A 22452-nucleotide genomic window follows, 5' to 3' on the forward strand; every position below is an offset into this window, starting at 1 on the left:
AAATATCCTTGAGCTTTTTTCTTGATGAAGCTGAGCTACCTGGAAACCGTTTGATTCTTACAAGGAGGACCCAGAGCAGCCTTTAGTCTGGTGCTGATTTCACCCTACTCTTGAGGGGTAGTGCTCCTTCTCAGAACTCTGCTCCATGCCCTGTGTTTTATGAGGTTTCCCCCTGGCTTGCTGGCCCTGTGCTACCTTCCATGGTTTACCCTCTGGCTTCTTTCCAGTGGCTCTTTCACAGCCTCAGCAGCTTCCTGTCTTGCTTGGGCAGATCAGTAATGAGAGCAAGACGCCAGGACCCCTCTGCAGCACTCTGGCACTCTGCTCTCCCTGCCGCAGGCTCTATTCCAGGGTTCTTTTTTTTTTTTTTCTTAAAGATTTTATTTATTTATTTGAGAGAGAGAGAATGAGAGATAGAGAGAGCACGAGAGGGAGGAGGGTCAGAGGGAGAAGCAGACTCCCCGCTGAGCAGGGAGCCCGATGCGGGACTCGATCCCGGGACTCCAGGATCATGACCTGAGCCGAAGGCAGTCGCCTAACCAACTGAGCCACCCAGGCACCCTCTATTCCAGGGTTCTGCCCTGCACGTTCTAGCCTCCTTAGTCTGTCTCCTCACTTTAGGGAGACCTTAGGGCTCTGTGTGGGGTCCCCTCCCCAAGCAGTAAGCTGGAGCAGTGGTAAGACTCATCTTGTTTGTTTTCTGTCTCTCAGTGAGCACTCTTGTCCATAGTCTGTTATCCAGTTTCTGAAAACTGTTGTTTTGTCTAGGTTTTTAGTTGCCTGAGGTGGGAATGTAAATCATGTCCCTGTTTATCACCATTAGGTTTTGGGGAGAGACGTTGAATCTGCAGTTGGATATCCGAGACTGGAATTCAGAGAAGAGGTCTGAGCTAGAGGTAAAAATACAGGGGCATTCGTTGTAGGTTTTGTTTAAAGCTGTGAGACTGGGAGCGCACCGAGGGAGTGAGTGGAAATCATCAGAACATAGCTCTTACTCCTATAGCTTTCCTGTGTGCTTGCCGTGCTTCCAAGCCCGCTACCTTCATTTATATGTCTGATTGTCAGGATAATCCTTTACAGTAGGTACTCTGGTCCTCCCTGTTTCAGAGATGAGGAACCTGAGGCCCTGAGCCTAAGGCCACGTGACTGCTTATGAAGTAGGAAAACGGGGGTTCAGACTCAGGCTACCTGGCTCCAGGTCTTCTCCCCCAAGCACAGTGCTGGCCCAGCTCTCTAGGAAGGTGGCTGGAGCTCCAGGCATGCAGACCTGGAGCAGTCAGGGAGAGACATGTCCGGGTGGGAAGAGCACAGGCCAGTGTGGGGGAAGTAGTCTGGTGGGTCACTTGAGTGGGCTGAGCAGAAGTGAACCTTGGGGTAGTTTAAGGGAGACTAATTGGGAAACGTGAGTGTCAACCCTCAAGGACTTTACCCTCTGTAAAGAGGAGGGAAAGGAGAGGGTGACTGCAGGATGCAGAGAGCATGTTAGCTTTCTCTTGCTGCTGTGACAAGTTAACACAGGTTTAGCAGCCTAGACTGGCACTCCTGCGCTATCTCGTGTTTGTAGACAGAAGCCATGCAACGGCCTGGCTCAGCAGGGTCCTCTGCCTAGAGTCTCACAGGGTTGAAATCAAGGTGTCCCTTCTGGAGACTCTGGTGGTGACGCTGCTTCCAATCAGTGCTTGTAGCGTGGGGCTGAGGTCCCCTTTCTTTGTTGGCCCACCTCCTAGAGCCTGCCCACATTCCTCCTCAAGCCTCCCATGAGGCCCCTCCAGTGAATCCCTCTCAAAATACGAATCCCTCTCAAAATATGGATCCCTCTCAGAATAGGATCTCTCCGACTTCTTAGCTCATCTCTTGCCTCTAGGCAGAAAGAGTTCTCTGCTTTTAAGGGCTCATGTGATTAGATTGGGCCCATCTGCATGATCCAGGATATATCCCCTATCTTAATTACATCTGCAGAGTTCCTTTTGCCATGGAAGATATCCTACAAGGTCCTAGTATTAGGGTGTGGGCATCTTTGCACGATGGAGTGGTGGGGTAGAGGTGGTATTCTGCTTACCACAGTGGGGTCAAAAAAGATTTTTTTTAAGTTTAATTCATTTTTTTTTTAAGATTTTTATTTATTTGAGAGAGCGAGAATGAGAGAGAGAGAGAGAGAGAGAGAGAGAGCACATGAGAGGGGGGAGGGTCAGAGGGAGAAGCAGACTCCCCGCTGAGCAGGGAGCCCGATGCGGGACTCGATCCTGGGACTCCGGGATCATGACCTGAGCCGAAGGCAGTCGCTTAACCGACTGAGCCACCCAGGCGCCCCTAATTCATTTTTTTTTCAAAGATTTTATTTATTTATTTGAAAGAGAGAGACAGTGAGAGAGGGAACACAAGCAGGGTGAGTGGGAGAGGGAGAAGCAGGCTTCCCGCGGTTTAATTCATTTGTTCATCAGTTCACTCAGTGCCAATTTTGCACAGTGAGCAAAATAGACAAGAATACCTCATGTGGCTTACATTCTAGTGAGGTAGACGTAAGTCTAATATAGAGTGCGTTGCATACTACATCAAGGGGAAACAAAGCAGGAATAGGGAATTGCAGTTTCGATAGTGCAGCTGGGGGTCAGGCATACCCTGCAGTGCTGGTGGACAGGGTGGCTGGACTAAGAACTGGGGAGAGAGCCGGGACATGGAGTTGGGTGCAAGGGGCAAGGGAGATGATGGGAATCCTGTAGGCTCTTCCGAGAGCTCTGCCTTTCACCCCGAGCGATGGGTGGGGGGGTTGGTGGTGAGCAGAGAAGGGGCTTACCTTTGGGAAGAATTACTGATTGTGGTGTTGGGAAGAGGAGGGCGGGGAAGCAGGCAGAGCTCTTAGGAGGCTCAGAACCAGGTGAGGAAGGCGAGGACTCCTGGGTGGTAGGGGAAGTAGAGCATGTTTGTAGGCTGCTGGGAAAGAGAAAGAAGGGCCAGGGAAAAGGTGGAGGCGTGGAGAAAAACTGAGGAGCAGGGGGAGGTGGTGTGAGTGATTGTGTGCTGTGGGGGGGGGAGCGGGCTTACTGGCGGCCAGTGAGGGGAGTGAGGGAGGGGCTAGTGGGGGGAGAGGGGAAGCTGTGAGGCGGCAGTTTAGGAAAGAGGGGCAGGACCTCCCTGGGCTCCACGTGCAAGGCCAGCCCAGTGACTGGGCGTGTGGTTTCACCAGGCACACTCAGCTCTCCAGGCTGTGTGTGGTGCCGGTTGGCCAAGAATTGGATTCAGCAGGGAGGGCTTTTGCCAGGCAAGGGCACAGACGGAGAAGCAGGTTCAGGACTGTGATGGGATTAAAGCTGGCTGAGAGGGGCTGAGGACGGGCAAGGGGGACAGAGAGAGGGAAAGAGAAAGAAATCATAGGTCCTGGGGTCAGGGTGGCTCCTGGGTGTCAGAAGAGTTGGCTTACCTGATTGGGCTGAAAGGTTGGGGCTGGTAGGACGCCTGCAGTGGAGCGTGCATAGGAGGGTGACTATTGGAGGGGTGGCTATGGTGGGGACCAGATCATGCGAGGAGCTGAGGTCAAGGCCAGAGGGTTGTGTGGGGGTCATGTGCACGGACATTCATCACCAACGGTGGTGATCCTAGCATGGCAGGGAAAGAGGTAGTGTCATAGGAAGTAATTGGGCAAGTCTTCCCAGTTGTGTGCATTTTTGTTATTTTCTTGTCTAATCTTGTCCTAAATGTTTTACAAAGTTACAAAAAAGTTAAAATCAAGAATGTAGTTTAAGAAGTTAATTATAAAATACTTGACGTCTGCCTCATCTCCCCATTCCTAAACCTCAATTATTTTCATTTTACAGCCATTTTTTCTAATATTTGTTTTTAAAATAAAAAGTAATTACTAAATCACATGTTATATTATGATTTATTGACTTCTTACTGTGGAAGATGAGGATTTAATTTACCTGAGCTTTCCTTCTCTCATTCTCTAATGTGCCATGATATTTTATTTAATTAATGTATAGCATTAATTAATATAATTATAATTATGTAATTAACATAAATATAATTAATATAATTAATTATAATTAATAATTAAATATTTGAAAGAATATCTGAAAATATTCCCAGGTGAGAATAATAGTTCTTTTTAAAAAAATAGTTTTTTAAAAAAAGATTTTATTTATTTATTAGAGAGAGAGTGTGAGCATGAGCAGGAGGGGAGCAGCAGAGGGAGAGGGAGAACCAGGCTCCCCACTGAGCAGGGAGCCCGACATGGGGCTCAATTCCAGGACCCTGAGATCATGACCTGAGCTGAAGGCAGATGCTTCACTGGCGGAGCCACCCAGGCGCCTCAGTAGTTCTTTGGTGTTAATGATTGCCTTTGTACTTTTGTACTTTTACTTTTTTTAAAAGGTTTTATTTTTAAGTAGTCTCTACACCCCATGTGGGGCTTGAGCTCACGACCCCGAGATCAGGAGTCACGTGCTCCACCGACTGAGCTGGCCCAGCACCCTGTACTTTTGAACTTTTTAATGCACCTTTTGCCTTTCAGCCCTAAGCTTCTGGACATGACTGTAAATCCCCCTTCAGGTGGTTGGACACAGCAGGTGTCTCTCAGCCCCTTCTTTCCATGTTGGGCATGTCCTTCGTGGAGTGATCAGTTCTGCTGGCGTCTGGACAGGTTATTTTTGCTCATGCTGCCCTCCTGGGACTTCCCTTCACCATAGTCCTGAGGGTCTTGTCTCTGGCTGGACCTCTGTTCTTTGGAGTCCTCGCTCTGGGCTTGTGCTCGCTTGTGCTCGATAAGAGTGTATAGCAAGTAAAATTCTTTTGTATTTTTTACCTTTGTACTTAATTGAGAATTTGGCTCTGGTAGACTTCCAGCTGAAACTAACTTTTCCTCAATTTTGAAGGCATGGCTGTATTCTTAGTTTCTAGTGGTCTGCAATTTTAAGATGCTGTGCCAGGGGTGTGGCCTGTGGTGACCTTTTTCAATCTGGAAACTCATGTCCTTTCGGTTTGGGGAAGTGTTCTTGTTTTATTTCTTTGATAATTTCCTTTCACTTTCTCCTTTTTGAATGGTCCTCTAATAGGTGAAATTTGGACCTCTTGGCTTACGTTTTCTTACCTTTTTATCTCTCATCTTCCATTTCTTTATCATTGTGGTGTTTTATTTTCTGAGACTTTCAACTTTGTCCTTTAGTCCTTTTTTTGGACCTTTTTAAAAATTTCTGCTAGTACTTTTATTTTTATTTTATTTTTTATTTTTTTTAAAGATTTTATTTATTTATTTGACTGAGAGAGATACAGTGAGAGAGGGAACACAAGCAGGGGGAGTGAGAGACGGAGAAGCAGGCTTCCCGCGGAGCAGGGAGCCCGACGTGGGGCTCGATCCCAGGACCCCGGGATCATGACCTGAGCCGAAGGCAGACGCTTAGCGATTGAGCCACCCAGGCGCCCCTCTGCTAGTACTTTTATAATTTGAGGCCTTTCTTATTGTCTGAGTGCTCCTTTTTTGGTGGTATGTGGTTCTTAAAGCTGTATTTTCTCTATGTAAGAATATGCATTGCTTTGGAGTTTCCTCTTCTTTATAGCCTCTTTGCTCTGATTTCCTTTTCTGTAGGTTTGTTTTGGTTTCTGGCTCATGCTGTGAGACCTTCCCAGATGCCTGGTCATTGGAGTCTCTCCACTCACATGTACCAGCATTGGCCAGCATGGTCAGAGCTTTGGTGGGAGGCCTCCCTGCATGGTGATGGATGAGGGGTCTCTGTCATTGGGGGAACCTCTGTGTCAGTTGTCTCTTCCAGAATGACCCTTCAGTCTCATCTCTTGCTTGGTGAGGTAGGTGGGTATTGTAAACCCATCTGCCATTGTTCTGGGAGGCGGTGTTTCACCATCAGTCTGTCACTCAGTTGTGCTTTTCCTAGTGTGGCACCTTAATCCAGTATTCTTGGTGTCACCAGGGCTAGAGCTTCTGTGTTCCTGCTTTTCCAGGGAGGAAACCTCTAGTTTTCTCCTGGGATTGGGGGGGGTGGGTTGCCAGGCTGCAGGGTCTGCTGGAGACTTAGCCCTCCTCCTGATGTCCACCTCCTGAGTTTTCCAATTCCTAAGCCTTTTCAGGTTCTCTGGGAAGGTTTGCTTTTTACTAGTTCTCCCTCTTGCAGGCAGCTGGGTTCCAACTTGCTCTGTTAGCCTGGGTATTTACCACTTGATCATCTCTTTCCAGCATCCACAATTGTGGTGACTGCTCTTATCATACAGTCTGTTTCTCTTAAGTAAGTTTTGGACTAATTTTATATATCTCTGTGTGTGTGTGTGTGTGTATGTGGGTGGGTGGGTGTATATGTATTTTTTTTAAGTAGGCTTCATGCCAGTGTGGAGCCCAACATGGGGCTTGAACTCACGACTCTGAGATCAAGACCTGAGCTGAGATCAAGAGTTGAATGCTTAACTGACTGAGCCAACCAGGCACCCCCTAATTTTATATATTATACACATGGACCTTCATGACCTTTATGGCTGTTTTTTTATACTTTGGATTAACCACACCTTGGGAAATAATAATTTGACTTTAGTATATTTACTTTCTAATTCTCAAATGAAGTATAATACCTTTTATTATTAAATCTAATTTTAGGGGCGCCTGGGTGGCTCAGTCAGCTAAGGGTCTGCCTTTGGCTCGGGTCGTGATCCCAGGGTCCTGGGGTCGAGTCCCGCATCAGGCTTTCTGCTCAGTGGGGAGCCTGCTTCTCCTCTTCCTCTGCCTGCTGCTCCCGCTGCTTGTGCTCGCTCTCTCGTTCTCTCTATCAAATAAATAAAAAGTCTTAAAAAAAACCTAATTTTAGAAGATAGTTCTTACTGTAAAGCTTGTTTGGCATGTGCTTTTTTTTTTTTTTTTAAAGATTTTATTTATTTGAGAGAGAGCAAGAGTGGGAGAGCACAAGCAGTGGGAGCAGCAGAGGGAGGGGAGAAGCAGGCTCCCTGCTGACCAGGGAGCCCGATGGGGGGCTCAATTCCAGGACCCTGGGATGATGACCTGAGCCGAAGGCAGATACTTAACCCACTGAGCCATCCAGGCGTCCGTGGCATGTGTTTCTAAGTGGAATTTATTTATTTATTTATTTATAAGATTTTTATTGATTTATTTGAGAGCGAGCAAGTGAGAAAGAACACAAACAGGCAGAGGGAGAAGCAGACTACCCTGCTGAGTGGGGAGCCTGATCCCAGAACTCCAGGATCATGGCCTGAGCTGAAGGCAGATGCTTAACAGACTGAGCCACCCAGGCGCCCCTCTAAGTGGAATTTAAAGAGACTGTGTGATTCTGTGGCATTTTTCTAGTTCTTACCTGAAGCAGGCAAGCAGGGAGGATCTTGTTCTCCATTAAACAGAATGATACAGTATATGCAGTTTAGTTTGTGGTGCTCTGAGACCCAGAAATCAAAGCAAGGGAGACAGGCATCTAATAGGATTTTGTTCCATAGACATGATCTGTGTTAATGAGGCAGTTTCTTCCTGGTAATGGAATATAGTAAATGGAAATTTCTCTTTGTGGTGAAGTCAGTAGATTATCTTATTGGTAGTGATGACTCAATCCAGAGGAGTTTGGATACTTAAATTTTCCAAAGAGTTACTTTAAACTCTGAACTCAAACTTTAAAAATAGAAATAGTTTTTAGAGTATACTTCATCATGGTGGAGCCTAAGAGAGAGAATACTTAGGTAGAGTGTTCCTAGAAGGTCTCTCTGAAGAAGCAACATGTGAGTTGGGTCCTGAAATTGACCTGGGACCAGCCTCCTGAGGGCAGGAGGGCTGCTTCAGGACCTGAAAGACCAGTGCAGCTAGAGTATAGTGAATGAGAGGCAGAATAGCAGAAATGAAAGCAGACTGCTCTGTGGAGGCCAGAACATCCTGGGCTTTGAAGGCCCCGGCACTGAGTTTGAGTTTCTCTTAGGTATGTCAGAAGCTGCTGAAGAAAATCACGTGAATAACCAGGCTAATTATATTTAAAAGAGTACCCTGACTTCTGTGTGGAAAATAGGTTGGAGGAGGCGAGGAGAGCAAGGTGAAAGTTGTGAGAGTCCAGACAGGATGGTGGCAATGGAGAGAGTAAGAGCAGAACATTCCCTTTGGAGGAGAAATGCTTGCTTGCTTGCTTGCTTGCTTGCTTGCTTCCTTCCTTCCTTCCTTCCTTCCTTCCCTCTCTCTCTCTCTCTCTTTCTTTCTTTTCCTTCCTTCCTTCTTTCCTTCCTTCCTTCCTTCCTTCCTTCCTTCCTTCCTTCCTTCCTTCCTTCCTTCCTTCCTTCCTTTCTTCCTTTCTTTTTTTCATTCTATCTGTATCTATATATTTATTTATTTGAGAGAGTGAGAGAGACAGAATGTGAGTGAGCGAGAGGGGCAGAGGGAGAGGGAGAGAGAATCTCAAGCAGACTCCCTTCTGAGCTCATGACCCTGAGATCCTGACCTGAAACCAAGAGTCGAGTGCTTTTTTTTTTTTTTAAAGATTTATTTATTTATTTGAGAGAGCGAGAATGAGAGAGAGAGAGTACACGAGAGGGGGGAGGGTTAGAGGGAGAAGCAGGCTCCCCGCTGAGCAGGGAGCCTGATGCGGGACTCCAGGATCATGACCTGAGCCGAAGGCAGTCGCTTAACCAACTGAGCCACCCAGGCGCCCCCAAGAGCCGGATGCTTAACCGACTCTGCCACGCAGGCACCCCCAATGTTAGTTGTTTCTTAGCTCAGTTGCGTAAAAGCCCTTGGGACAGTTTAGCACATTATAAGTACTCAGATGTATGCTGTTATTAACACATACTATATGCTAGGCATTCTTTCCTCACTGAACATCTACTGAGTACTTACTAAATTCCAAGGACTGTCCTGGGTTCTGAGGCTATACCAGTGAATAAAAAATACAACACTGCCTGCTCACATGGAGCTTACTTACATTCTGGTAGATGGAGATGGAAAATAAAAAGAAAATTATATCTTATGTTGGAAGACAATAAGTACAATAGAAATTAAGGAGAGAAGGTGGTGGGGAATATGGGGCTGTGGGTTTTCAACTCCAAATAGGGTGACCAGGATTGGTCTTGCTATGAAGGTAACAGGTGAACAAGACCTAAAGGCACTGGGCCATATAGAAATTAGTGGGGAGAACATGTTGGACAGAGGGAACAACAAGTACAAAGGCTTTCATGGGGGGAAGATGACCAGTGTATGGAAGAAACAGGAGGCCTATGTGGCTGCAATAGAGCAAGCCAAGAGGAAGGGAGAGGAGGTTAGGTCAGAGTGGTAATGGAGGTGGGGAGACAAGTGACCTTTGTAGAGCATTATAAAGACTGTGGCTTTTGTTGTTGTTGTTGTTTGTTTTTACATACTAAACACTGGGAATAATAAGACATGGTCTCTGTCCTCACAGTTGCTCAAGCCCTTGAATGCATAGAGTTAAGTGGTGTGAGATGGATAGTGAAAATGAGTGATGATAGCTTAGGAGAGAGTGATCAGGCGTGGTAATACAGAGGTAATACTTGGGTCAGGTCTTGCTAAGCTCATGGTGTAAGAAGATGATCCAGGAAAGTGGGGAACACCATGCATCACACTGAAGAGAGGCATGAGTGGCAGCAGGACACACAGAGTTGTCTGTGTATGAGTAGTGTCTAGTGGGTGGTGGGGTTGTGGCAGTAGAACAAGGTAGGAGAGACAGTCCGAAACCAGATCATGGGGAACCTCCTCAGTAAGATGTGATCCACTGATGTATTTTAAGAAGGAAAATGACACCATGCAACTTATTTTTTATTAGTGGAACAGTAATTTTGAATACAGAGGATGGATTTTAGACTAGGCTTAGAGACAGGAAAGTCAGGAAAAGATTAATTGCTTTGGTCTAGGAGATAGTGAGGGCCTGAATCAAGGGAGTAGGAATGGAAAGGTGGGGTGGATTTTGGAGATATTGAAATCAGAATTGACGGGACATGAATGGTAAAGTATTCTTTTATCTGTAGTGGCTTTGAATCTATAGCAGAATTGCCATTTACTCAGAGGGGTGGAATGAGAACCTCCATAAATCCACCCCTCCATACAAGAAATGGAAACAGTGGTAAAAATGGTCAAAATCAACTTTGTCAGAGCTCTGGGAATTAACTAAAGGTTAAAACAATCTCAGGAGGATTTGCTCAACAAAATTGTTGAACCTCCAACTTGACCTGCTCCCATTCTCCTCTCCCATGATTTGTAGTGGCATTGAAAATAATCAGCTTCACAACCATGTAGCTGCGAAAGCCAGCAGCCTTGTAGCCACTGGAGAGGACAGATCAGGTTTGGAGCCCCTCAAAAAGTTCTGTTCTTAGAGCACTGTTGCTGTTTGGCCAGTCTTGCAGCTTTCTGGAAAAGCCCCGTTTGCAGAACTTAACATTATTTGACTTTGTTCAGTGGGAAAGCCCTGTCCCAGTGTGTTGTGGAAAATAGTGACAATTGTTTAATGTCACAGTTGGGGGCAAACAGGAGTCTGGCCAAAATCTTAAAAGGAAGACGTGAAGAAGGACGTGCATCAGGGGGCTTTGAAGAGCTCTGACAGATTGCTGTGGGTCTGGAAGGCTGCACGAGGGCAGGACTGTATGTATGCCTAGGAAAGACCTGAGAAGGCCCCAGTCCCTCACCTCTGGCTAATCTTGAGTCCCTGTGCAAATAGGAAGTGAAGGCAAAGGCAGAGTTATAACCTGCCCCAGTATTGAAAGGCTTCAACACAGAGTTCCTTGGCAATATCTGGGACACTTATTCAAGGCACTTAAGGAAATCCCTGACCAATCATGAATGGACCGCTGAGTTAACTGAGCAAAGACTTTAGTAGCTGTAAACTCTAAGAAATTACAGACTTTACAGAACTAGTTCAGGAAAGTCACTAAAGACACAAATGCAACAACAACAATAACAGCAAACAGCAACAACAGTCCCTGGGGAGGGGGGCATTTTGATTTCCAGAGTTGCCACATTGTATTACCTAAAATGCCCAGTTTTCAATAAAAAATTATGAGATGTACAAAGAGAAAGGAAAATATAATCTATACACAGGAAAAAAAGTAGTCAGTAGAAGCTATCTTTGAAAGGATCCAGATGTTGAACTTATTAGACAAGAACTTTAAATCTGCTATTATAAATCTGTTCCAAGAACTTAAACTGTGTCTAAAGAATTAAAGGAAAACACGAAAATGATGTCTCACCAAATAGAGCATATCAGAGAAGGGGTAGAAATTATTAAAACAAACAAACAAACCAAATAGAAACTCTGGAGTTGAAAATAGAATAACTAAATTGAGAAATTTACTAGAGGGGTTTAGCAGCAGATTTGAGCTGGCAGAAGAAAGAATCAGTGAATTTGAGAATAGGTTTGTTAAGATAATTTAGATCGATATCAAGGTAAGTATAGATCCAATCTGAGGAACAGGAAGAAAAAAAGAATAAAGAAAAATGAACAGGGGCGCCTGTGTGGCTCAGTCTGTTAAGCGTCTGCCTTCGGCTCAGGTCATGATACTGGGGTCCTGGGATCAAGCTGCGCATCGGGCTCCCTGTTCAGCAGTGGAGTCTGCTTCTCCCTCTCCCTCGGCCCCTCCCTGCTCTGTTCTCTCTCGCTCACTCTCTCTCAAATAAATAAATAAAATCTTAAAAAAAATAAAAATGAACAGAGCCTTGGAGATCTGTGGGGCATCATCTAGCATACTGATATATATATAATTAGAGTCCCATAAAGAGAGGAGTAGAAGAAAGGTACACAAAGATTATTTGAAGACATAAACTCCCTGAATTTGGTGACAAACATTAATCTGCATATCCAAGATGACCTCCAAATAGGATAAACCTAAGGAGATCAATATCTAGACAAATCATAGTCAAACTGTTGAAAGACAAAGACGTAGGGATACTCTTGAAAGCAGTGATGAAAGTGACATCATTTTTGAGAGATCCTCAAGATTAACAGCTCACTTCTCATCTAAAACCATGGAGCTCAGAAGGCAGTGGGCTGACATCTACAAAATGCTGAAAGAAAAAGATTCTCAACCAAGAATTGTGTATACAGCAAAGCATCCTTCAAAAACGGAGAAATTAAGATATTATTAAATAAACAAGAGAGAGGGAATTTGTTGTTTGCAGACCTGCCCTACAATAAATACTAAAGGGAGTGCTTCAGGCTGAAATGAGAGGCATTAAATTATAGAATATGTGAAGAAATAAAGAGCGATGGTAAAGACAACTGTGTAGCTAAGTATAAAAGCATATTTTTTAAAAAATAACTTTTTGTCTTTTATCTGGGTTAAAAGACAACTGCATAAGACAATCTTAATTAATTTAAATACAGTTTAAATAAAACTGTACTGATGGGCTTATAATGTATAAAGATGTAATTTGTATGACAATAGTACAAAGAAGGGGAAGAGAACAGACGACATATATTGGAGTACAATTTCTCTATACTATTACATTTAAGTTCATATTAACCCAGACTGGATTGTTTTAAGTTAAGGTGTTAATTATAATCTCTAGGCAACTACTAACTAGCTAAAAAAAGTATAGCAAAAGAAACAAGGGAATTAAAGTGGTGCACTAAAAAATATCTAACACAAAAGAAGACAGTAATGGAAGACTATAGAAACAGAGGTACAAGATATACTGAAAATATAGCAAAATGGCAGATAGGAATCCTACCTTGTCGGTAATTATTTAGATGTAAACAGATTAAACACTTGAATTAAAAGGCAGAGATTGGGGGTACCTGGGTTGGTTGAGTGTCTCTCTTTTTTTTAAGATTTTATTTATTTATTTGACAGAGACACAGAGAGGGGTCACAAGTAGGGGGAGTGGTAGAGGGAGAAGGAGGCTTCCTGCGGAGCAGAGAACCAGATGTGGGGCTCGATCCCAGGACCCTGGGATCATGACCTGAGCCGGAGGCAGACGCTTAACGACTGAGCCACCCAGGCGCCCCCCTGCTCACCAAGTCTTTAAAAGTTTATATAGAGGCCTTAACTGGATTCAATCACATGTACCATCCAGATGGTCTCAGTACCACATTGCTCTCTCAAGGCTGTGTACTTGTACTCGGGGCAGCTTTTGGGAGAGAAGGCAAGTGGAACCCATATTCCAAGGACAGGATGGGGCGAGGATCTGCCGATTGCCTGCGTCTGGTTCACGGCTTAAGTGGGGATCACATCTTCTTGATGACCTCCCTCAACAAAGGGAGATTAAAAAAAGTACTTTAAGATAATGAAAATAACCCAATATACTAAAACCTAAGGGATGCAATAAAAGCAGTACTTGGGGGGAAATTTACAGCTGTAAATACCTATTTAAGAAAGAAGATCTCAAATCATTAACCTAATATTTCACTTTAAGAATCTAGAAAAAAAGCAAACAAAACTCCAAGCAAGCAGAAAAGAAAATAACAAAGATTAGATCAAAGATTGGTTCTTTGAAAAGATCAACAAAAGTGATAAACCTTTAGCCAGACTGACCAAGAAAAAAAGAAAAGACTCAAAATTACTAAAATCAAGAGTGAAAGAAGGGACATTACTACTGACTTTACAGAAATAAAAAGTATTACAATGGAATGCTATGAATAATTGTATACCAAAAATTAGGTAAATAAGATGGAGAAATTTGTAGAAAGATACAAATAACTGAAATTGACTCAAGTAACAAAAAAATCTGCATAGATTTATAACAAGTAAAGAGATTGCATTAGTAATTTAAACATTTCCACAAGAACAAATCCTGGCCCAGATGGCTTCACTGGTGAATTCTACCAAAAACTCAAGCAAACAGTTCTCATCCTTTACAGACTCTTTGAAAAGAAATAGAAGGGGCACCTGAGCGCTCAGTCAGTTAAATGTCTGCCTTTATCTTGGGTCATGATCCCACAGTCCTTGGATCAAGTCCCATGTTGGGCTCCCTCCTCAGCTGGGAGTCTGTTTCTCCCTCTCCCTCTGCTGCTCCTCCTGCTTGTGCTCTATCTCAAATAAATCAGTTAAAAAAAATCTTAAAAAAAAGAAAGAAATAGAAGAGGAAGGAATACTCTCCAACTCATTCTGAGCTAATTACTACCCTGATAACAAAACCAGACAAACACATTATAGGAAAGAAAACTACAGTATATCCATTGTGAATATAGAGGCTAAAATATTTTTTTTAAGTTTATTTATTTATTTTTTAACCCTGGGATCATGACCTGGGCCGAAGGCAGACGCTTAATTGACTGAGCCACCCAGGTGTCCCCCCAATACACTTTTATGATTAAAATACTCAACAAACTAGAAATATGAGGGAACTTCTTGATTTGTTAAAGGGTATCTATGAAAAGTCCACAGCTAAGGTCTAATTTAATGGTAAGAGACTGAATGTTTCCCTTTAAGATTAAGAACATGACAAGGATGTTTGCTCTTTCTGTTTTAATACTGCAGATTGTAGCCTGGGCAGTGACAAAAGAGAAAAGAATAAAAGGCATCCAGGTTGGAAAGAAATAGAATGATCCCTATGTATAGCTGACATCATTTTGTATATAGAAAATACTAAGGAATCCACTAGAAAACTGTTACAATTATAAATGGGTTGAGCAAGGTTGTAGTATATAAAATCAATATAGAAAAATCAATTGTATTTCTCTACACTAACAATGAAGAAAACTATTCTATTTATAATAGCATCAAAAAGAATAAAATACAGGGACACCTGACTGGCTTAGTTGGTAGAGCATGTGACTCTTTTTTTTTTTTAAAGATTTTATTTATTTATTTGAGAGAGAGAATGAGAGAGAGAGAGAGAGAGAGCACATGAGAGGGGATAGGGTCAGAGGAAGAAGCAGACTCCCTGCTGAGCAGGGAGCCCGATGCGGGACTCGATCCCGGGACTCCAGGATCGTGACCTGAGCTGAAGGCAGTCGCTTAACCAACTGAGCCACCCAGGCGCCCCGAGCATGTGACTCTTGATCTCGGGGTTGTGAGATTGAGTCCTGAAATAAAATACATAGGAATAAGTTCTAACGAAGTATAAGCCTTATACACATAACTACAAACAATTTTTGAAAGGGAGTAAAGGAGTCCTAAATAAATGGAAGGACATCCCATATTTATGGTTTGGAAGACAATATTGTTAAGATATCAGTAATTCCCAATTAACCTATGGATTTAATGCGATAAAAAAAAATCCTGGGTGCCTTTTTTTTCCCCCTTGAGATAAGCTGATTCTAAAATTGACATAGAAATTCAAGGGACTCATAGTAGTCAAATCAGTCTTGGAAAAGATGAGCAAAGTTGGTGGATTCACTTTCCTATTCCAAAACTTAATACAAAGTAATCAAGACAGTGTTGTTATAGTATAAGGATAGGTATATAGGTTAATGGAATAATATTGAGAATGCAGAAATAAACCTTTACATTTTTGGTCGTTTGACTTTTGACAAGAATGCCAAGACAGTTCAGTGGGGGAAAAGAATAATCTTTTAAACAAATGGTGCTGGGAGAACTGGACATCCACAGGTAAAAAAAATGAAATTAACCCCTGCCTCACACCATACACAAAAATTAACTCAAAATGGATCATAAACCTAAATGCTAAAGCTGTAGAACTCTTAACGAGAAAACATAGGAGTAAATTTTTTGGCCTTGGGAAATGGTTTCTCAGATAACATTGGCAGAAGTATAAGTGACAAAAAAATTAGACTTACTCAAAATTGAGAACTTTCATGCTTCAAAATGCTATCAGGAAAGTGAAAAGACAGGGCGTCTGGCTGGCTCAGTCGGTGGAGCCTAAGACTCTTAATCTTGAGGTCGTGTGTTTGAGGCCCGTGTTGGGTACAGAGATGACTTAAATAAAACTTTAGGGGCACCTGGGCGGCCCGGTCCGTTGAGCGTAAGCCTTCGGCTTGGGTCATGATCCTGGGATTGGGTCCCACGTCGGGCTCCCTGCTCGGCCGGGAGCCTGCTTCTCCCTCTCCCTCTGCCTGCTGCTCCCCCTGCTCGTGCTCTCTCTCTCTCTCAAATAAATAAATAAAGTACTAAAAAAAAAACTTTAACCAAAAAAAAAAAGTGAAAAGACAAGCAAAGAATGAGAGAAAATATTTGAAAGTCATATATTTGATAAAAGGCTTGTATCCAGAATACATAAAGAGCTGAGTAGAAGACAAGTCAATTAAAAATGGATAAAGTATTTGAATGTACATTTTTCTAGAGAGGTCATATGAATGTCCAATAAGCACATTAAGAGCCATCAGGCAAATGCAAAAGCCACAGTGAGATATCACTTCACACTCATTAAGATGGGTTATAATAAAAATAGGGGGAAAAAAACGGTGGACCATAGCAAGTGTTGGCAAAGTTATGGAGGAATTGGAACCCTTATTCTTTTCTAGTGGGGATATAAAATGATGCTGCCTTTTGGGAGAACATCTTGTTAGTTCCTCAAAATGTTAAACATAGAACTTTCATATGATCTAGCAATTCTCCTAGGTGTCCACTCGAGAAATGAAAACATATTCACGCAAAAACTTCTACACCAGTGTTCATAGCAACATTATTCACAGTAGCCAAAAGTAGAAACAACCCAAAAATCCATCAAGTGATAAAGAGATAGCAAAATATGGTATATCCATATACAGTTGATCTTTGCACAACATGGTGTTAGGGGCACTGACCCTGTGCATTCAAAAAGCTGCATGTAACTTTTGCTCCCCCCACCAAGAAAAAAAACTTACTAACAGCCTACTGTTGACTGGAAACCTTACCAGTAACATCAACAGTCAATACGTATTTTGTGTGTTGTATGTACTATATACTATATGCTTTTTTTTTTTTTTAAGATTATTTATTTTAGAATGCATGCATGTGTGTGAGCAGGTGGAGGGGCAGGGGGGAAGAGAATCCTCAAGCAGACCCCCTGCTGAGTGAGGAGCCTGCCGTGGGGCTCCATCTTATCACCTGTAGATCATGACCTGAGCCGAAATCAATAGTTGGATGCTTAGCTGACTGAGCCACCCAGGCACCACTATATACAATAGTCTTATGATAAAGTAAGCTAGAGAAAAAAATGTGTTATTCAGAAAGTCATAAGGAAAATATATTTACAGTACTATACTGTATTTATTGAAAAAATTCACTTATAAGTGGACCTGCACAGTTTAAACCCATGTTTTTCAAGGATCAACTGTATTGCAATATTATTCAGCAATAAAAAGAGATGGAATACTGATTCATGCTATCTTGAAAACATACTAAGCAAAAGAAGCCCATCACAAAAGATCACATAAAGATTTTATTTCTTTGAAATGTTTAGAGGAGGGAAATGTATAGAGGTAGTAGATTAATGATTGCCAGGGGCTGGAGGAGGGAGGCATTGGTGAGTGACTGCTAAAGGGCATAGGGTTCCTTTTTGGAGAGATGAAAATTTTCTAAAATTAGATTGTGATTAATATACAACTCTGTGAATATATTAAAAGCCATTGAATTATCTACTTTAAATGAGTGAATTATACAATATATGAATTATGTCACAGTAAAGTCGTAAGATATACCATGGCCAACAGACACATGAAAAGATGCTCAACCTCACTCATCATCAGGGAAATACAAATCAAAGCCACAATGAGATACCACCTCACACCTGTCAGAATGGCTACTATCAAAAAGATGAGAAATCACAAGTGTTGGTGAGGATGTGGAGAAAAGGGAACCCTCGTGCACGGTTGGTAGGAATGAAAGTTGGTGTAACCACTATGGAAATAGTGTGGTGGTTCCTCAAAAAATTAAAATCCTGGGGTGCCTGAGTGGCACAGTCAATTGGCATCTGACTCTTGGTTTTGGCTTGGGTTGTGATGTCCAGGTCTTGAGATTGAGCCCTGTGTCGGGATCCATGCTCAGCGCAGGGTCTTCTTAAGACTCTCTGCCTCTGCCTCTGCGCCTTTCCCTGCTCATGCGCACGCACTCTCTCTCTCTAAAATAAATAGGTGAATCTTTTAAAAAAATTAATATATCATAGGATTCTGTAGTTCCACTTGTGGGTATTTATCTGGAGAAAACAAAAATATAACTCAGATCCCTGCACCCCTGTGTTCATTGCAGCATTGTTGACAATAGCTAAGACATGGAAGCACCTTAGGTGTCTTTTGATGGATGAATGGGTAAAGAAGATACGGCTGACACGCACTTGTCATGTACATATACATACAATGAATGTCCAATAAGCACATTAAAAGCCATCAGCCAACACATACAGGAATATTATTCAACTATAAAAAAGAATGAGGGGCAGTTAAACATCTGACTTGATTTTGGTTTGGGTCATGACCTCAGGATCCTGAGACTGAGCCCCACGTTGGGCTCTGCACTCAGTGGGGAGTCTGCCTGAGATTCTCTCCCTCCCTCTCTAAAAAAAAAAAATGTAATCGTACCATCTTCATCAACATGGATGGACCTAGAGAGTATTATGCTAAGTGAAAAAAGTCCGAGAAAAACAAATACCATATGATTTCACTTAAATGTGGAATCTAAAAAACCAGGCAAATGAACAAACAAGACAAAACAGAAACAGACTCAAAGATACAGGAACACACTGGTGGGGCACCTGGTTTGCTCAGTTGGTTGAGCGCCTGACTCTTGATTTCAGCTCAGGTCATGATCTCAGGGTCTAAGATTGAGCCCGAGCTGGGCTCTGCTCTCAGCATGGAGTCGGCTTGGGATTCTCCCTCTCCCTTTCCCTCTGCCCCTCCTCCCTGGTCACATGCACGCTTTCTCTCTTGCTCCCAAATAAATCTTAAAAAAGAAAAATACCAGGAACATAATGATGCCATGGAGGGGGTTGGGGCTTGATCAAAAAAGGGGAAGGGGATTAAAAGGTACAGACTAGCAGTTATAAAATAAATAAGACATGGGGATGTAATGCATAGTTAATAACATGCAACCACTTTGTATGATGACAGGTGGCAGCTAGATTTATAGATTTAAAAAAAAATCTTTTTTTTAAATGATTTACAGAGAGAAAGAGCACATGAGGGTGGGAGGTGCAGAGGGAGAGAATCTCAAGCAGACTCCCCGCAGAGTGTGGAGCCTGATGTGGGGCTCGATCTCACCACCTGTATACATTTGAATGTACATAAATGTTGAATCACTGTGTTGTATACCTGAAACTAACATAATATTGTATGTCAACTAGACGTCAATAAAAAGATAATCCAGTTGACATTTGTCAGAGTTAAGAGTGGCTTTATCTTCTATGGCATAACGACTTTTGATCTTTGACATCTTTTCTTCTAATTTGTTGTTTTTGAGGGTTTCTGTTCTGAGACCCATCCTTCCAATGTATTAGTAAAGAGAAAGTGTAGAGAATATCCCTGATGATGGTCCTTCTAGCCTTCTGTGGCCATCCTGCTTTGTGTGCACATTTTACTTGCTACCTTGCGTGGTCCTCACCACAGCCCTTTGATGGATGGTATTGCCATTTAATGAAGGAGAGACTGAAGCACAGGGAGGTTAAGTGGACGGCCTCAGGTCACATAGCTCTTGAGGCATGGAACAGCATTCCAGTCCAGGCTTGACTGCAGGCTTTGTGGACGAGTGTGCTGACACCTTCAGTGTAATTTTAGCAACAGTATCTTCCTTCAAAAATGGGCTTTTGGGGATGCCTGCCTGGTTCAGTCAGAAGACCATGTAACTCTTTTTTAAAAAAGATTTTATTTGTTTATTTGACAGAGACAGACACAGCGAGCGAGGGAACACAAGCAGTGGGAGTGGGAGAGGGAGAGCAGGCTTCCTGCGGAGCAGGGAGCCCGATGCAGGCTCGATCCTAGGACCCTGGGACCATGACCTGAGCCGAAGGCAGACGCTTCACGACTGAGCCACCCAGGCGCCCTGAAGAGCATGTAACTCTTGATCTCGGGGTTGTGAGTTCGAGCCCCACATTGGCTGTAGAGATTACTTAAAAATAAATGAACTTTAAAAAAATAGGTTTTTGTTTAGTAAATTTCGGGCTTTAGGTTTACTTAGTGAAATCATTTTATACACAGACTAAAATTCCTTATTTAGACCAAATTTTATTGTAAATTTCGTACTTACTACCTACAGATTTTAGTGGTTTGGTATCTTATAATATAAGTTGTGATAGGCTCCTGTACTGTTTGTTTCCAAACTTAGGGTCACAGCACACTAATACTGTCAGTTGATTAGTTCAGCATGCAAACAAGAAGAAATCATTAACCAGCATGTTATTCCGGAAGAATGACCAGGGGCGGTAATTCTAAAAATCCAAGAGCTTTTATCAAAGCCTATCCGCACAGAGTGCATTCTTTGCTACTTACTGGGCACAAATTGTAGCTTGTTTTTGAGCGATGGTTTTCGGCTAGTCCAGGTTATTCATTAGCTAGCAGAGCTCCTAAGTCCACTGTGGGGATTGCCTATTATAAGCTCAGTGTCCTCAGTGGCTGACCGGCCTTCTGCAATTTAGAGACAACACAAGGCGGCAAAGACCAGGACCCTTTCCCTGTGGAACAAAGATCAAGCCCGGTGAGGCTTATCACTCTAGTCCAGTTACTCTTGTTGAGAAATTTTCCCTTTCAAAATTAGTTTCTGAAGTCAGGGTGGGCAGTAAACCTCTCCCTGTCCTGAAAGCTAATGCTTCATATAAGAAGATAAGATTTTTGCTAAATTTGCTCCCAGCAGTGTGGGGTGGCTTGGTTGCTGTTGGGGTCCTCTGCCTGGAGAGAAGTATATTATGAGTGAGCATGAACTAGCCTTTGCCAGGAAAGCCCTTGACAGACCCTGGTGGACAGGTTGCTCTGCGTTGTCCTCACCTCATGGAGAATGGTGAATTGATGGCGCACCGTGGGAAGAGGCCTCCTACCAGGGCATTTTGGTAAATTTAGGTTTGAATGTGTTAATCTGCATATGGATTATCAGTGCAGCAGGTGGAATTCCCCTTCGGCATTTTCAGGGTGAATGCTGAGGGATAGCCTTGTTCAGTAGAGTCAAAGCAGCGAATCAAATTAAGGGCTCCAGCTGTGGGCTTAGGTTGTAGGGGCAGGCGCTCCTTGGCCCCCATGGTGGCATCTCTGCCATGAGATGGGGGCCCTGGGGCCGTAGTCCAGTTTGTGACTCGGGCAGTCCAGCCTAAACCTAAGCCCAGGTAGGCTCCCACAGCAGGCCTTCCACTGAGGTGTGTCCGCTCACCGTCTCGTGAGTTCCCCTCTTGCTAGGAGTTCCTGCGTGGCCTAACCGGCCCCTCCCCTTGGGCGGGAGCCCCACTCATCCTGTCCAGCCCCCTTCGTCTGTGTCGGTCGCCAGGCAGCCCTGTGGCGGGGGTGCCTGGGCCCTGTCCCCTTCACCTCCCCCAAACCTACCGCCATCGTTGGGCTCCTTTGCGTCCTTTACAGGTTTCTCCCCCAAGGACACATCCTGAATGCTGTGGTTTGGTCTTGCCCATTTCTAAACACTTCCTGTGCCTTAATCAGTGTTCCTTTCTTTTCATCACAACAGTCTGTTGAAGACCCAGGACACGTAAGGGACATTAAGTTGTGGAAGTCCTAGTGCGTTCCACCGTGTTCTTGGCTGTCTGGCAGCTGGGGATGGAGGCCAGGCCAGATCCCATATAGCTGACACCTTGCTGTTCCCTGGGGGCTTGTGATGCTAACAGCTGTCGCCTCCCTGCTCGGTTCCAGTCAGTCCTTCAGGAGGACGCCAAATGGTGATGTTCTCATTCCTTTTCATTGCTGTGTTGGAATGCTTTTACCTAGAGACCCTTCCCTTCCTGTGTGATTACTCAGGGGGTTGCTTCATGTGGAAGAGGCAGGAGAGCTGCTGGTTCTTTCCTTTTACTTCCCAGTTTTCAGCTTAACTTGTTCCTTAATATCCTCTCAAGGTGACTAATTAGGTGCTTTTTTTTTTTTAAATATAATTTTGAACTCATGGATTTAAATGTGTTTGTGATTTTTGACCACTGCACTTTTTATCCTTTTTGAAGCTCAGGCTGTCCCCCCTTTGGCTAATGGACTCTCTTCATTTGGGTGCTGAGTGTTCCTGACCTGGCCCTGGTTGTATGTGGTCTTCAGTGGTCCTTGTGAAGTCCAGGCTTGTCGTGGGCCTCGCCCAGTCGTGGAGCCAGCAGTTTTACCAGGAAGCCTTGTTTCTTGTAGTGGGAAATGGTGCTCCCAGAGCACGATCTGGGGGTGGGAGTGCTCATGGCTACCAGATGCCGTTGTTCTAAGCCTCCTCAGAGGACAGCTCTAGGAGATACACATACATGTAAAATGTCTCACGAGGTCATTGTGGACTCCAGCTCAGTTCGGGACAGCCAGGGTTTTCTGTTGAACCTCCCCCACACCAGGAATCTCAAGGGTGCTGGGGGCGACTGGGTAGGCTACCTCCCGATCACTTGTGACCTTTACCCTGTTGCACCCATGACAGGCTCTGAGCCTGCCACTGTCAGTGTGGTGAGTGGGGACACCTGGCCCAGCCTCCTCTCCTGCCCCGCAGCTG

At 43.7% G+C, this 22452-nt stretch overlaps 1 protein-coding gene across 4 annotated transcripts in view; it reads left to right on the forward strand.

Moving 5' to 3' along the window:
- The first annotated feature begins 823 nt into the window (after positions 1-823).
- The window catches only part of AP2A2 (adaptor related protein complex 2 subunit alpha 2), a 72915-nt gene continuing 51286 nt past the window's right edge, over positions 824-22452 (forward strand). For 2 of the 4 annotated variants that reach the window (XM_025861979.2, XM_073889781.1), the window contains exon 1: positions 824-896. Coding sequence is in view for 2 of the 4 variants with exons in the window: in XM_025861976.2 (XP_025717761.1) it covers positions 21601-21661 (61 nt within the window). In the remaining 2 variants the exon portion in view is untranslated. Of the gene's footprint in view, positions 897-5748; positions 5801-21585; positions 21662-22452 lie in introns of those variants that run through there. The other 2 variants (XM_073889780.1, XM_025861976.2) reach the window with 2 other exon arrangements.

The sequence above is a fragment of the Callorhinus ursinus genome, unplaced genomic scaffold, assembly GCF_003265705.2.
Source record: "Callorhinus ursinus isolate GAN/ISIS: 27379988/994484 unplaced genomic scaffold, GSC_fseal_2.0 scaffold118, whole genome shotgun sequence".
NCBI lineage: Eukaryota > Metazoa > Chordata > Mammalia > Carnivora > Otariidae > Callorhinus > Callorhinus ursinus.